Raw genomic sequence first — 13871 nt, forward strand, 5'->3', positions numbered from 1 at the left:
AGAATATTACATCCGTACCATTTCATTAATCCTTATTACTAAAACCCCCTATAAGTAGGAAATATTACCGTCATACCTATTTTGAAAATGTTTGGTTTTTTTTTTTCCAAATTGACCCAACTTCAGATTTTTAGATCTGAAATTGTCGAGTATTTCATTTTGCCCATATATTACCGGAAGTTGTTTTTGGGTTTTGCACCAACAAATTTTGGGCTCCAAACCCCAAAATTGTTACATGGAATCTAATTGACAAAAAAGTGAATTGGGGATTTAAGTCCCTAACATTATTATTAGGTTTCCCACCAAAAAATTTTGGGGTTTCAAACCCTGAAATTGTCACTTGAATCCAATTGACAAAAATACAAATTTTGGTACACAAAACCCCGAAGTTGTAAAAAAAATTTTGTTTTTCAAATGACTGAGTTTTTGGTAAACTTTGGATTTTTAAAATCCAAAAAATCATATAATTGCAATAGCATTTTAAATGGGAGAATTTAATAATAATGGTTAATAAAAGGGGTGCGGATGCAATTTTTCTCTATTTTTAAACATCATATTTGTGTTCCTTTTAAACTCACACCATCATAGCTCTATAGGAGAAATACATCTAGGGTGACTTCGGATATGTTTCTCTTAGCTAAATGACTTTGGATATGTTTGAGATCTGAGATGTATCTCCAGTTTTCAATGATTGTCTATAAAGAGACCATTTATCTTTTATACATAGAGGTTACAATCATTTCCGCTCATTTAAATTGGATGGCTTGGAGAGAGGCACAAAGTCCGAGATTTTTTTGTGGAACTTTATGTCTATTCACTAACACTCTTACAACAACTATTTTTAAAGTTTAAGAGACAATAATGATTGTGACATCCATGTATAAAAGATAAATAGTTTCTTTGTAGACAATCTCATTTTTCAATGGGGCCGCATTAAAACACTATGTTATATTCAAATTTCCCCTATTTATTTCAAAATTTTTTTTATATAAGGTGTCAACCTTATACTGTACAAGTAAGGTACACCTACAAAACCCACTAGAGAATATTGTTCCTATCCAGGAAAACCCTCAAATCGATTATCTCGCCCTCAAGTTTCATTGACATGAAAAAAAGGCAATTTCTCGAACTAAAAATAGTTCATCTTTTAACACATTATCCAAACCATCTATCTTCAATATTTTCAAGTGTTCATAAATATGCAAGATCGCCCCCATTTCTGGAACTTTAAATTTCATAATTGGGGGAAGTAATAGATTTTTATATCACTGTAAGGCTTTTGTAGCACCGAAACTGTATTTCGGCATAGTTTTGAGGTATACCTTACTTCAATAGTATAAGCTTGACATCTTATACAAACCTTTGTTGAGAAAGACATATGCCACAAACACCAGAACAATCAGCTTCTCAATTAGTGTGACAATGCCACATTAGCCCAAGACTCACAAGAAAATTGAAAGAAGAAGAAGAATCAAGATAAAGTGGAAGAAAAACTTCATTAAAGATAAACATGGGGTACACAAAGGCATTACAATCTCAACACACAAGATTAACTTTAACACATGTGACTCATTAGTACACAAAGGCATTACAATCTTGACACCCGAGATTAACCTTAATACATATGACCCAATTTTTTCACCACACACCTCTCTTTCAATAGAGGCTTTTACAGTCATATTTCCTATAATAACTACCCACTTGCAATTCCTAGTATACAAACTTACAAGTGCAACCTTACTACATCACTCTTGATAAAATAACATAAAAACTAATATAATTTCTAAAAAATTCAATTTAACAATTTTAACACTCCCTCTTAAAGTGATTTTCTAGAAAGAAAACCATACATACGTGTTCATCTCCATCATTTCTTAAAATTGAAAACCGGCCATTTAGAAGGCCACCAAAGAGATTCTTAAATTCCACCAAATAGAGCTGCATAACTCACCATTGAATAGACGTGACATTGTGAATATATTCCCTCTTTAACCCATGAATGATAAATAACTTCATTTGTGCCTCCGAATAGGTTCTTCCATATCAACGAGAGATCCCCAAACAATACTAGATCTTTAAGAAAAATTGGGAAAGAGAAAGAACGCCTTGAGTTGAGTTTCCAATTTAACATTAAAAACATTCAACCTTCCACTCGAATTCATCTTCAAAAAGACAATTAATCTTCTTCACCAAGGGGGTCCAGACTGTTGTGCTTTGATACCACTTATTGTGCGCGTGGAAGTAATAAACCCGATGGGCCAATATATGGAACATAAATTATGAAAAACAAAACGTGAAACACATACAAAAAGAACATAAAGATTTACGTGGTTCACCTCAGAAGGGCTACATCTACGAGCGTGGCAACTAGAAATCCACTATTCCAATGACAGTTACATTAAAGATTTTGGAACGAACCTCGACCCGGGGGCTGCCAAACGTAAATACAGTGATCGGCACACATGGGCCATCTGGGAGGACATTCAGACCGGTCTCGGCAATGTCGTATGCACTGAGGATTGCGAGCGTGCCTCCGAGGCTGTGGCCGGTGATAGTGATGCTCAGTTCATTTCCTTCGGCCTTGTAGCGCTCCATTAGGCAGCGTGTCTTAGAGATCACCTGCTCAAGGTTTCGAAATCCATAACTATTTTATGTAAGAGGAACACCATTATAAATAAAATCAACTCGAACAAGATACTCCCTTTGGCCTAACTTTGACAGAGTCCAAACGTAGGCCTGTCAATAAGCTGAAACAAAAAATTACAAAAAGGAGAAAAATACATTAAAAACAAAATAAAGCAAAAAAATTTAAGGGGCCAAATAGGCTAAAAATACTATTTTAAAAATAGATTTAAAAATCCAAAAAATAAGGTAAAATAAAAATAGGGATTTATGACAAAAAAAAAAAAAACCACTCACCATGGCTGAAATCATATGAATCATACAAAAAAAAAAAAAAAAGATAAATCAATTTCATATTTTTTATTATTTTTAAAAATTTTAAAATTTTTATAATATCTCTGAGTTGAACGCACAACTTGGAAAAACTCGGTCCTGCCCAAAGAAGAATCCAGTGGATTCGGCCGAGTCCCGGTCCATTCAAGACCGGCCTACAGGGTTATAGAAAACAACGCCTTCCTCCAATTGTTTTCCTGAGAGATCATATTGAGCAAACAAAAAACGGCAATTATTCACCAAAAATTTCTATCTTAGACAAAAGCTTTTTCACACCACTATTAACATCACATAACATAACGTCGCGATTCATTACCGTTATGACAACTATAAAAACGTTTTCCTAGAGCATATACCTGCTCACGGGCGAGCAATAGGTTCAGGCGGGCTCCTTGGAGTTGTACAAATCTAAGAACCCTGACTCCACCCTCACCTTGTCGTCCGGGCCAAACTTGGGCTTCACCTGGTTAATTTTCAGGTCCTCCACCCACTCCAGGTATGTTACCGTGCCGCGCCACGCGAACACGATGTCCCGCCACCTGAGCTTCTTCACCACATCGGGGTTGCTAGCCACCGCCACATAACCGATCCAGTCGCTTTCTGGCTCCACGGCTGCACGAGCAACGATTTCCTGAAGAATCTGCGCAGGTTAGAGCTCGAAGTCGCGTACAAGTAGCGGCTCATCTCGTAGCCGAAGTGATCCATGCCCAGCGCTCTGAAGAAGCTGTTCATCGGGTAATTGCAAGTGCCACAATATTTGCAGTAGGTGTTGAAGTTGAAGGAGTCTTAGCATGCCTACGCGAATTCGCCATAACGTATGATCTCTCGACGCAGTAATGGGTCCATGGGGTCAACCAAACCTTTCCAGTTGTTCTCCCCCTGTATCTCGCGCCACCTCTCGGACTGGGGACCCTGATTTTTCTCTGGTTCTCCTCCTCCACTTTTCCTACGAACATTTCCAGCAGCTCCTCGAACTGTTCATGGAGATAGGTTAGAAATGATTCGGTTTTGCCACTCTTTAGGGCGAGGGGCCACGGCCAGAGCTTTGATCTCGGTGGGAGGAGAGGCTGGAAGGTGGTGGTACGTTGGAGAGAGAGAGATGGCTCATGGTAGAGAGGAGAGGGAGCTTTTAGCAAGGATGCCGTGAAAGAACCAGCTGAAGCTTTCAAAATTCCTGGTTCTCTCCTGTTTCTTTGTGGTTTAGCTTGAGTTCATGGTATGGCTTGGGAGTGCTCGCATTTTATAGTAGGTGTGGTCAACGTGTATCACATGGGCTTCTACGGGCTAATGTACTATCTACAGTGTGATCCACATGTATCACGAGGATTTTGTTCGAAGTGTCTCCAATTTGGCCGAATTTTGGTTAAATTTCAAGAAATTTTTGAAATTTGAAATATGATGCAATAATACTGAATTCCTGTCCTTCGCCCAAACGAAAGAAAATTTTGATATGTGCACAAATCTCCAACTTTTATTCTCCCGAGGGTTTAAAAAAAGGAAAAAGTTTATATAGAGCCGAGTTCTAAACAATTAAATTAGCGGCCATCTCAAAATTTTCAATAGAACACGTCGTTTTGATGTCTAAATGCCCTTAAATTGATCATCTCGACATCAAGATGCATAGACATGAGAAAAAAAGGGATTTCAAGTTTTGAAAATAATGCATCTTGTAATACAACTTTTTACCATCAATTTTCAATATTTCAACTGTTGGATATACACTATTTTTGAAGCTTTAAATTTTGTAATTAAAGATGAAAACATATTTTGAAGCTATCACAAAGATTTTTGATATTGAAACCACATTTTTCAATACCATTTGAAGGTGCGCTTTACTTTGATTTTTTAGAGCCTCAACTCTCTACAAACCGCACGATTAAAAAAAAAAAATAGTGGTGGTATAGACATCCAACCCTAGGTGATCAATGTTCTGGATCGTTCTCGGATCAGTGAAATAAAATAAAATTTAAAATGGGGAATTGATTTGTTTGGGGGAGGCGTAAGTACAGACAAGTTTAAAGAAATAGAAAAAGAAAAGACAATGAAGGAGGGTTGATCCCTAACTGTGATTTGGATCCGGATCTGGATAGGAAGTTAATGGGTCTTCAAATACTGATTCTTCCGAAATTATGGGGTCTTAAAATACTGATTCTTCCTAACTTAATGGGTCTTAAAATACTTATCTGGATACTTATCTGTTTCATTCGAGTCGTCACATGCTAATCTCCTCTCTATGGTTTTGACATAGGTTTAAAGGCATATACAGCTCACCTCAAAAACTTGAATAGAACGGGTTCTTTTGATGTTTAAATATCCTTAAATTGATCATCTCGACAAAAAATGAATTTCAAGTTTTGAAAATAATGTATTTTGTAACATATTTTTTGACCATCAATTTTCAATATTTCATCCGCTCGATCTAAACTATTTTTAAAGCTTTAAATTTTATGCTTAAAGAAGAAAATATTTTTTAATGTTATCACAAAGATTTCCAGTATTGAAACCACATTTCTCGACACCATTTGAAGGTGCGCTTTACTTTGATTATTTAGAGCCTCAACTCTATACAAACCGTACCATTAAAAAAAACATATTGGTGTGATAGATCATCCAACCATAGATGATCAATGTTCTGGTTCATTCTCCGATCAGTGATCCCAAGAAAAATTAATAAATAAATGAAATAAAATAAAAATTAAAATGGAGGTAATTAAGTGGGGAATTGATTTGTTTGGGGGAAGGCCTAAATACAATATTAGATAAGTTTAAAGAAAGAAAAAGAAAAAGAAAAGAGAATGAAAGAGGGTTGACCCATATCAGTGATCTGGATACTTATCTGGATTGGACATTATTGGGTCTTAAAATACTGACTCTTCCGAACTTAATGGGTCTTAAAATACTTATCTGGATACCTATCTCTTTCATTAGAGTCGTCACATGCTAATCTCCTATGGTTTTGACCAAGGTTTAAAGGCATACACGAGTGCAAATACACTTGCAACAGACAAATACACAGACTTCATGGAGCTCATGTGGGCCGAGCCCAACAAATACACAACTTCATGGAGCTCATGTGGGGCGAACCCAACAAATACACACACTTCATGGAGCTCAGGTGGGCCGAACCCGAAAAATAGTACCATTGTCCACACTGGGAAAGTACTTAGAGGTTTTCATGGTATCTTACCTTGGCCTTCCGATCAATTCATTCATCAATGACCTGTTTTTAAGGTCACTGTTGTCCTAGCTCTTAGTGCTTTTAGGGGTGGCAATACGATCGGGTCGACCTTGATGATGGTCAACCCCAATGGTAGGTCGACACCACATGAGCCCTATCCAAATATTGGACTTGATGGGTTAGGTCCAAGTTCTTATTGCTAAGAGAGAGATTGTGTGACTGTATTTTTAGTGATATTATATAGGGTATTGTTTTATTTTTTATTCTCAAACGCATTTCTGTCTATTGTATATGTAAACTATGAGATTAGTATGAACGAAATACACAGAGGTGTTCTATCCATTTTTGTCTCTCTAGGGTTTCATAAGTTTGACACGGTCTCAAAGCCACTAACAGGCTTCGTCACCCACTTCTCTCAGCAACATTTCATAAGTTTGACATGGTATCAAAGCCACTAACGGGCTTCATCACCCACTTCTCTCAGCAGCACTTCATAAGTTTGACACGGTATCAGAGCCACTAATGGGCTTCATCACCCACTACTCTCAGCAGCACCATTTGCATTTGTTAGTGCATCCTCCATCTTTCTCTTCTGTATTGCTAAATCTATTATCTCGTAGAGTCCCTGCCTCTTAAGTGGTTTTGAATACAGTGGTTTTATCTCTCTTTTAGAAAATATGTAGTTTCTCTCTCTTCTCTATTGTAAAAGTTGTTAAGTGGACTCTCTCTCTATATCTTGCTTTGCCTTTGTTGGAGATTTGTTGAAAAGTCATTCTCTATCTCTTTGTTTGGAAGTCACTTTCTCTCCTTTCTCTCCCACTTGTAAAAGCTATAAAGTCAATCTTCTGGTAACGTCAGTTCTCCCTATTCTTAAATTTAACTTAGCTACCAATTCAACCGAAGTAGGTTCTGTTATGTGCTTGACAACTTCGGCACCCCTCATACCATAGTAAGTTCTGGTTCGTCAACTTCAGCACCTCTCATCGAAGTTGATTCTGATACCTCTTTTACAAAAGTTGATTTTGAAAGGTCAGTTTTTTACTTTGGCACCAATTCAACCGAAGTAAGTCTTAGCTTGTTACGTAAACTTCAGAAAGTATGATACCGAAATACTCCCCGTTGTCTCTCAAAACCTTAAGTCAAGTAACATGTCCTTTCATTTATGGCCTCACTTAATTTTTCATCCTTTATTTTCCATCCTTTATATCTATTAAATAAGTCAAGTAACATGTCCTTTCATTTATGGCCTCACTTAATTTTCCATCCTTTATTTTCCATTCTTTATATCTATTAAATTAAGTAGAGACAACTGTCACAAATGGAAGGCTCAAGTCTTGAATTAACCAAAAGATGGTTCAGGCTCTAACCCAAAACTATCAAAGAACCCCAAATTTCTAGAAGGGAAGATGAAGGATAAAACGTTATTGAGCTGGTTTCTCTCTATACTCTCTAATGACTTGCTTACTGAAGTCATGTACCTAAAGGCAACTCAATAAGTGTGGGAGACACTTTATAATACATATCAAAGTGAAACATTTGCCAATGTTCTCCAATTTAAAACTTAATTGATCAATTTACAAAAAGGGCTTCAATCAGTGACAGAATATCCGAATAACTATATGTGACCATCTTACAGCTATTGGTTGTCCAATGACTGATCAAGATATGGTCCGCTATAGTCTCAAAGGCCTTGTCTAAAGTTTGTCCTTTGAGACTTCTCGTTTGACCAAACCTCCATTTATGTTCCTCTCAGAGCTTCGATCTTCCCTTATCACATACGAAACTCGATTTATATCTTCATCAATCATTGAGAGTAATCATCATGCCTTGATGAACACATCACTAGGACATAGAGGAGGATATGGCCAAGGATGTGACCGTTACGAAGGTAGAGATCGCAACCAAAATCAACAAGGCATTCTGGGAGTCAAACTATCTAACCATCAACCTCTTCAGCCAAGAATGGGTATAGCACGTGGTGTAACCTGGTAGTATTGTGGACGACATGGGTCTATTGCTAAAAACTTTTGGGACATAAAAAATGTTTCATCATCTCACAATGCGCTAGTGCATGATTTTAACAACCTTTAGATCACTACCCCAACTGATCAATAATGGGTTATGGACTCTGGTGCAATTGTTCATATGACATATGACAACTCTCAACTTTGAGTTGTGATTCCTTACCACGGTCTTTGCATGGTTTTCACTGGAAATGGTACTGCTTTACTTATAACCCACATTGGATCTGTGATTGTTTCCACCGCTCTTGGTTATTTAGATATCCCCAATGTTTTACTTGTTACCAAACTAAAGAAACAACTTATATATGTATCTCAATTTATTAAATATTTCAGATAAGCGGACTAGCACTATACAAAAAATCGACTCGGGCAAGGTACTCTTGTTGGCCTACCTCGGTGGAGTCCACGCATAGGGCCCTCACTAAATTGAAACAAAAAATTGTAGAAAACTCCAAAAAATAGAAAATATATTAAAAACAAAATCAAACAAAAAACCTTAAGGAGCCCAAATAGACTTAAAGATGTATTTTAAAAAATAAGTTTAGAAATCCAAAAAAAAAAGTAAAAAAAATAGAGATTTATGGCAAAAACAAAACACTCACCGATCATTGCCGAAAAGGTGCAGTTGGCATACAGATGCATCCGTAGGTGTAGAGGTAAGGTGCACCTTCAAATTTTATCATAGTATATAATTTTGATTTAAAATGTTCTTAGAATTATCTCAAAATCTATTTTTATATCTAATTATAAAATTTTAAATTTCAAAAAATGGTTAAAATCAAGTAGATTTATAAACATATGAAAATCTTGAAAATAGACGATGTAGATAATATGTTATAAAATGCACTATTTCTGAGACTTAAAATATTTTTATTTTTCATATTCATACATCTCGATGTCGAGATGATCAATCAAAGGGTTTTTCAACATTAAAACTACCTTTTCCGATGGATTTTTGAAGGGCATCCGTAGTTCTACATTATAAGGTAGCCTCCTTCTATAAACTTTTTCCTAGCCGAAATCATACCAATCATACACAAAAAAAAGATCAATCTCACATTTTTTATAATATTCCAGAATTTTAAAATAAATTATAATATCCCCGAATTCAACACACAACTAGGGGAGACTCAGTCTCGCCCATAACAGACTCGTCCGAGTCCCGGTACACTCAGGACCGGCCTACAGGGTTATTATAGAAAACAACGCGCTCCTCCATTTGTTTTCCTAAGAGATCACATTGAGCAAACCAAAAACGGCCGTTGTTAACCAAATATTTCTATCAAAACCTTTTTCACACCCTATTACCGTGACGTACCATAAGGCCGCGATTCGTTACCGTTATAACAACCTTTCTAACGCTTTCCTAGGCCATGTACCTAGTCGCGGGCCGAGTAGGAGCAATAGTTGCAGGCGGACACCTTGGAGTTGTACAAATCTAAGAACCCTGACTCCACCTTCACCTTGTCATCCGGGCAAGACTTGGGCCCCACCTGGTACTCCATCAGGTCCTCCACCCACTCCAGGTACGTCACCGTGCCGCACCATGGAAACACGATGTCCCGCCGCCCGAGCTTCTGCACCACATCGGGGTCGGTGGCCACCGCCACAGCCGATCCAGGTCGTGTTCTGGCTCCACGTCTGTGCCGACAACGATTTCTTGAAGAATTTGCGCAGCTTAGGGCTCGAAGAAGCATACAAGTAGCGGCTCATCTCGTAGCGGAGGTGATCCATGCCCAGTGCTCGGAAGAAGTTGTTCATGGGGTAATTGCAAGTGCCATAGTATTTGGCACATACGGCGGGTAGCCATTGGGCCTTCAAATATTTATCTTCTACCTGTGCATATTGTTAGTATATTTATCTTGGCAACACTTAGTCATGCCATACCTTCTACCCATTGCAAACCTTAGTGCTTATCTACTTCTTATAAAGCGTCCATTTCCCACAATCGAGCCTGAAGCTGAGCGAAACAATATGCAGACTTCCCTATGTACATTATTCGTTTTTTTTTATGGTATATCGATAATACATTTGCACCGATTTATTGCTATATATTAAATGTATTAGGATATAATGACATGTGTCTCATGTTAAATGCTTAGTTCTTTTCATTTTCAATTGGTTATTGAACTAATGTATATCTTAAATTTTCGATGACTATATCAATTTGGATAACAATGCAAGAAGTCAAAGCAGAGGCCATAACTTTAAGAACAAGATTGTAGTTTTATGTATAAGTCCAATGGTCAACTCTCAAGCTCATTATCTTAGAAATATTTTGCAAGCCCAATGCTCAACAATCAAGCTCATCATCTTAGAAAGTTTTTGCGACCCCAATGCTCAACAATCAAGCTCATCATCTCAGAAAGTTTTTGCAACCTCAATGCTCAACAATCAAGCTCATCATGTTAGAAATTTTTTGCAACCCCAATGCTAGTGGAGAAGACTTTATCTTGGAATGGAGCTTCGAAATGGAATTTTTGTATAGCTTCCATATATTGCAAATTCATGTTGCAAGTAGAATTTTGTATAGTTTCAAAGTACATGTTGATAGCTTCAAATGGAATTTTTGTATAGCTTTCCATTTTGCAAATTGATGTTGTAAATAAATTTTTTGTTAAGCTTCCATATGTTGCAAACAATATGTAGATCTTTGGCGCTATCCCATGACCTAGCTATCTTACTCTCTTTATCACTCTTTGGTGTGTGTGCGTGTTTCTCACTCTCTTTCTCTCTCCCCCCTACAAACTCTATGGATGGTTTGTGCTTCCAATAGTACTCCACAGATTTTAATACTAAAATAATAGTACACCAAATTCATACAATAGATAGTATGGGTGTGGAGATAGCCTTTGTTTCTAATTTATGTCAGTTAAAAATGCTATTTCTAATTCCCCCAAATTCATACACTAGATAGTATTAGGTAAGAAGTTGATATCAAGGTAGAAGCATACATGCTCGCAGAAAACTACCCAAATTTGCTTCTAGAACCTTGATAAGAAATTAAAACTACCACTGATTGTCCATTTTAACATTTTCACTGCGTAGACCAAATTCCTTGAATCAAAAGGAAACACCAAGCCTGAATCGAAAGAAAATTCCCTGGGAACCCAGTTTGAAAACTTGAATTGCAATCCATGATTCCCACAAAAAGAATTAGTATGTATTTAGGGGCCTGTCCTAAATAGAACTCACCAAGAAAAGACATTGCCTCAACTCCCAATTCACCAGGAAAAAGACAAAATATAAGAAATAGAATTCATTTGAGAAAGGTTACTGTCTTAAATAGATGTTGCACGTACATAGAGTAAGAGGGCAAGGCACTATATCAAAATATGCCTGCAAAATTGAGTTTGTGCATATCCAACTACAAGACTTTAAATTACAAATATGTAAAAAGCCCCTACCTAAGTACACCCTTCCCCTTCACCCTTGGTGCTTGCGCCCTGGTGTTTCAAGAGATTAAAAGTAAAAAAAACATTATTGTTGTATTATGATCACAAGAAAGTGAAAAAGACTAACATTGCAGACAATGAGATACAATTCTTAGGCCTGAGAATGTTCTTTGTAATAAAACAGCATTTGGATTTATGAAAGGAAGCTAAAGAAGTAACATTTTTCCTTTGTAATAAATAATATTGTTGATAATGAGAGATAAATCTGAGGCTTGGGTATATGCAATTTACAAAGTAAAGGCCCAGCATGTGATTAGGCAGTGAATTGAGCACTGAGCAAAGAAGAGCTCAATATGAGTCTCCTTGCTCTTATATATTTCCCTCAATATTATGGTCTCCCTCCTTTTCGCTGCTATTTTTCTTAATTAGCCCAGCTTCTTCATTTTTGTTGTTATGTGCTCGAAAAGAAACTGCCTTTTTGAGGTAGATTAGCTTGTTTATCCATGATTAACCTCCAATACCATGGTGTCTCCCAAAGTTCTTTGCACCACTTAATGCCACTTGCTGAATCTCCTTCCACATGCAATGTCTATCCTCTTCAGAAGTCTCCAAGGCTCTGAATACACTCCTGAAGGTCATACTATTATCTCTCATTATTTCAGTTGAATCCATTCTCTCCCTTTTTCTCGCAACCTCATCCGACCTATTCTCCTCTGCATAAATATTTGCCAATAACATATAATACCCACTATTACCAGGCTCTAACTCTAATAAATTATTGACTGCAATTTCAGCCAAACCGACATTGCCATGAATCTTAGAACCCCCTAAAAGAGCACCCCATATCACTGCATTAGGCTCCATTTCCATGCTTTCCATGAGCCTTACTGCCTACTCTAAGTGACCTGCTCGCCCTAAAGGATCGACCATACAGCCATAGTGCTCAATCCATGGCATAATGCCATGCTCATGAGTCATCCCATAGAAGTATCTTCGGCCTATTTCGACAAGACCTATATGGGCACAAGCACTGAGAACCCCAACAAAGGTCACCCCATTTAGTTTAACTCCTGATCTTTCCATCTTTTCAAAGAGCTTGATGGCTTGCATGTCATGTCCATGCATGGCGAGCCCCTCGACCATTGAGTTCCAACAAAAGAGGTTCTTCTCATGGAGCTTGTAGAAAACCAGAAGGGATCTCTCTAAGCTCCCACACTTTGCATACATATGGATCAAAGAGGATCCTATAAAGACATCAAGATTGAAACCATTTCAGCTAACATAGTTATGTCTCTCTTTCCCTAAATCAAGGCCCCCTAGGTGTGCGCAATCTGAGATTACTGTAGCCATGGTTACTGAATCAGGGCTCACAGCTTGGGCCTCCATCTCTTGGAATACAGCTATAGCCTCTTTAAACCTTCCATATTTTGAAAATCTCGAGATCATGGTGGTCCAAGAAACCAAATCCTTATGACTCATTTCATCAAAGAGTGAAGCCGCTTTTTCTATATCACCACCCTTTGAGTAAGCATCAATCAAAGCATTCTATGAAGCTGTGTTTTTCTCAGGCATGGCATCAAAGAGTTCTTGAGCAAAACTCAGTTCACCAATCTTGCAATGACCTGAAATCATCATGGTAAAAGTGACTGCGTCCCTAGACTCCATTTCATCAAACACCTTACGATCATTTCAAATCTCACGACGATTTGAGTACAAATCGATCAGCGCAGTTCCAACAAAGACCTGAGAATTCAAAACCCATTTCAAAGCTTGGCCATGAATGGATTCTCCTACGCTCAAGCCCAATACTTGGGTGCCAGCATTGATCACAGAAGAGAAAGTGTAACTGGTTGCTGAAACAGGGGAAACCAAGAGCTTCTTGTACATGGAAATGGCCTTTTGATAAGAATGCCAATGCACAAAGCCTTTGATCATGGAGTTCCAAACAAATATGTTGGCCTTTTGCAAATGGGCAAACACGGAAATTGCATAGTCCATTGAGCCTGTGCTCGAGCAGGCAGAGACGAATTGGTTTACTGCAAAAGAATCGTGAGAAAGAGAAATTTTGAACATGATGGCGTGTATCTGTTTCAGTTGGGGTGCTTTCACGCATTTCTTCAAGAGAGAGAAAATGAGGTCATGGGGTGCTACTAATGGAGAATGGGTAATGGAGATAACAGCTTTTTGGAGGTGGGTTTTAGTAATGGAAGCAAACAAATTAGTTGTAGAGTCATCGATGTAGACAACCAGTTTGCTCTCTCTCCCTCCAAGAGGCCCTCTCTCCCTCTAATCTGCGTGCTCTCTCTCTCCTCAAAAACA

General features: G+C 37.7%; 2 protein-coding genes across 2 annotated transcripts; both read right to left on the reverse strand.

Moving 5' to 3' along the window:
- Window positions 1–2266: 2266 nt before the first annotated feature.
- On the reverse strand, window positions 2267–9891 carry LOC18442815 (phospholipase A1-Igamma1, chloroplastic-like). Its single transcript, XM_088874695.1, has 5 exons — window positions 9651–9891; window positions 3754–3935; window positions 3341–3595; window positions 2731–2747; window positions 2267–2644 (listed from the first exon to the last, which is right to left on the reverse strand). The coding sequence occupies exons 1-5, from the start codon at window positions 9889–9891 to the stop codon at window positions 2368–2370; spliced, it is 972 nt and encodes a 323-aa protein (XP_088730821.1). The 3' UTR covers window positions 2267–2367.
- Window positions 9892–12443: 2552 nt separating this feature from the next.
- Window positions 12444–13550, reverse strand: LOC18442814 (pentatricopeptide repeat-containing protein At4g38010). The gene is made up of 3 exons (XM_088845707.1): window positions 13296–13550; window positions 12894–13070; window positions 12444–12767 (listed from the first exon to the last, which is right to left on the reverse strand). Exons 1-3 carry the CDS (start codon window positions 13548–13550, stop codon window positions 12444–12446), a joined length of 756 nt encoding a protein of 251 aa, XP_088701833.1.
- Between the last annotated feature and the right edge of the window lie 321 nt (window positions 13551–13871).

The sequence above is a fragment of the Amborella trichopoda genome, chromosome 1 (genome assembly GCF_054954075.1).
Source record: "Amborella trichopoda isolate Santa Cruz 75 chromosome 1, AtrichopodaSantaCruz75HAP2 v2.0, whole genome shotgun sequence".
Lineage (NCBI taxonomy): Eukaryota > Viridiplantae > Streptophyta > Magnoliopsida > Amborellales > Amborellaceae > Amborella > Amborella trichopoda.

What these genes read in the sequence shown, in the direction of transcription:
- LOC18442814 (XM_088845707.1), bottom strand. Translation starts at nt 13,550, where the DNA reads ATGGACTATGCAATTTCCGTGTTTGCCCATTTGCAAAAGGCCAACATA. An exon ending in AATGGGTTTTGAATTCTCAG is followed by an intron (nt 13,071 to 13,295) that starts GTCTTTGTTGGA and finishes GCTTACTCAAAG; the next exon opens with GGTGGTGATATAGAAAAAGC. An exon ending in ATTCAGTAACCATGGCTACA is followed by an intron (nt 12,768 to 12,893) that starts GTAATCTCAGAT and finishes ATGTATGCAAAG; the next exon opens with TGTGGGAGCTTAGAGAGATC.
- LOC18442815 (XM_088874695.1), bottom strand. Translation starts at nt 9,891, where the DNA reads ATGGATCACCTCCGCTACGAGATGAGCCGCTACTTGTATGCTTCTTCG. An exon ending in AGGACCTGATGGAGTACCAG is followed by an intron (nt 3,936 to 9,650) that starts GTGGGGCCCAAG and finishes ACCTATCTCCAT; the next exon opens with GAACAGTTCGAGGAGCTGCT. An exon ending in TACGTTATGGCGAATTCGCG is followed by an intron (nt 3,596 to 3,753) that starts TAGGCATGCTAA and finishes TAACCTGCGCAG; the next exon opens with ATTCTTCAGGAAATCGTTGC.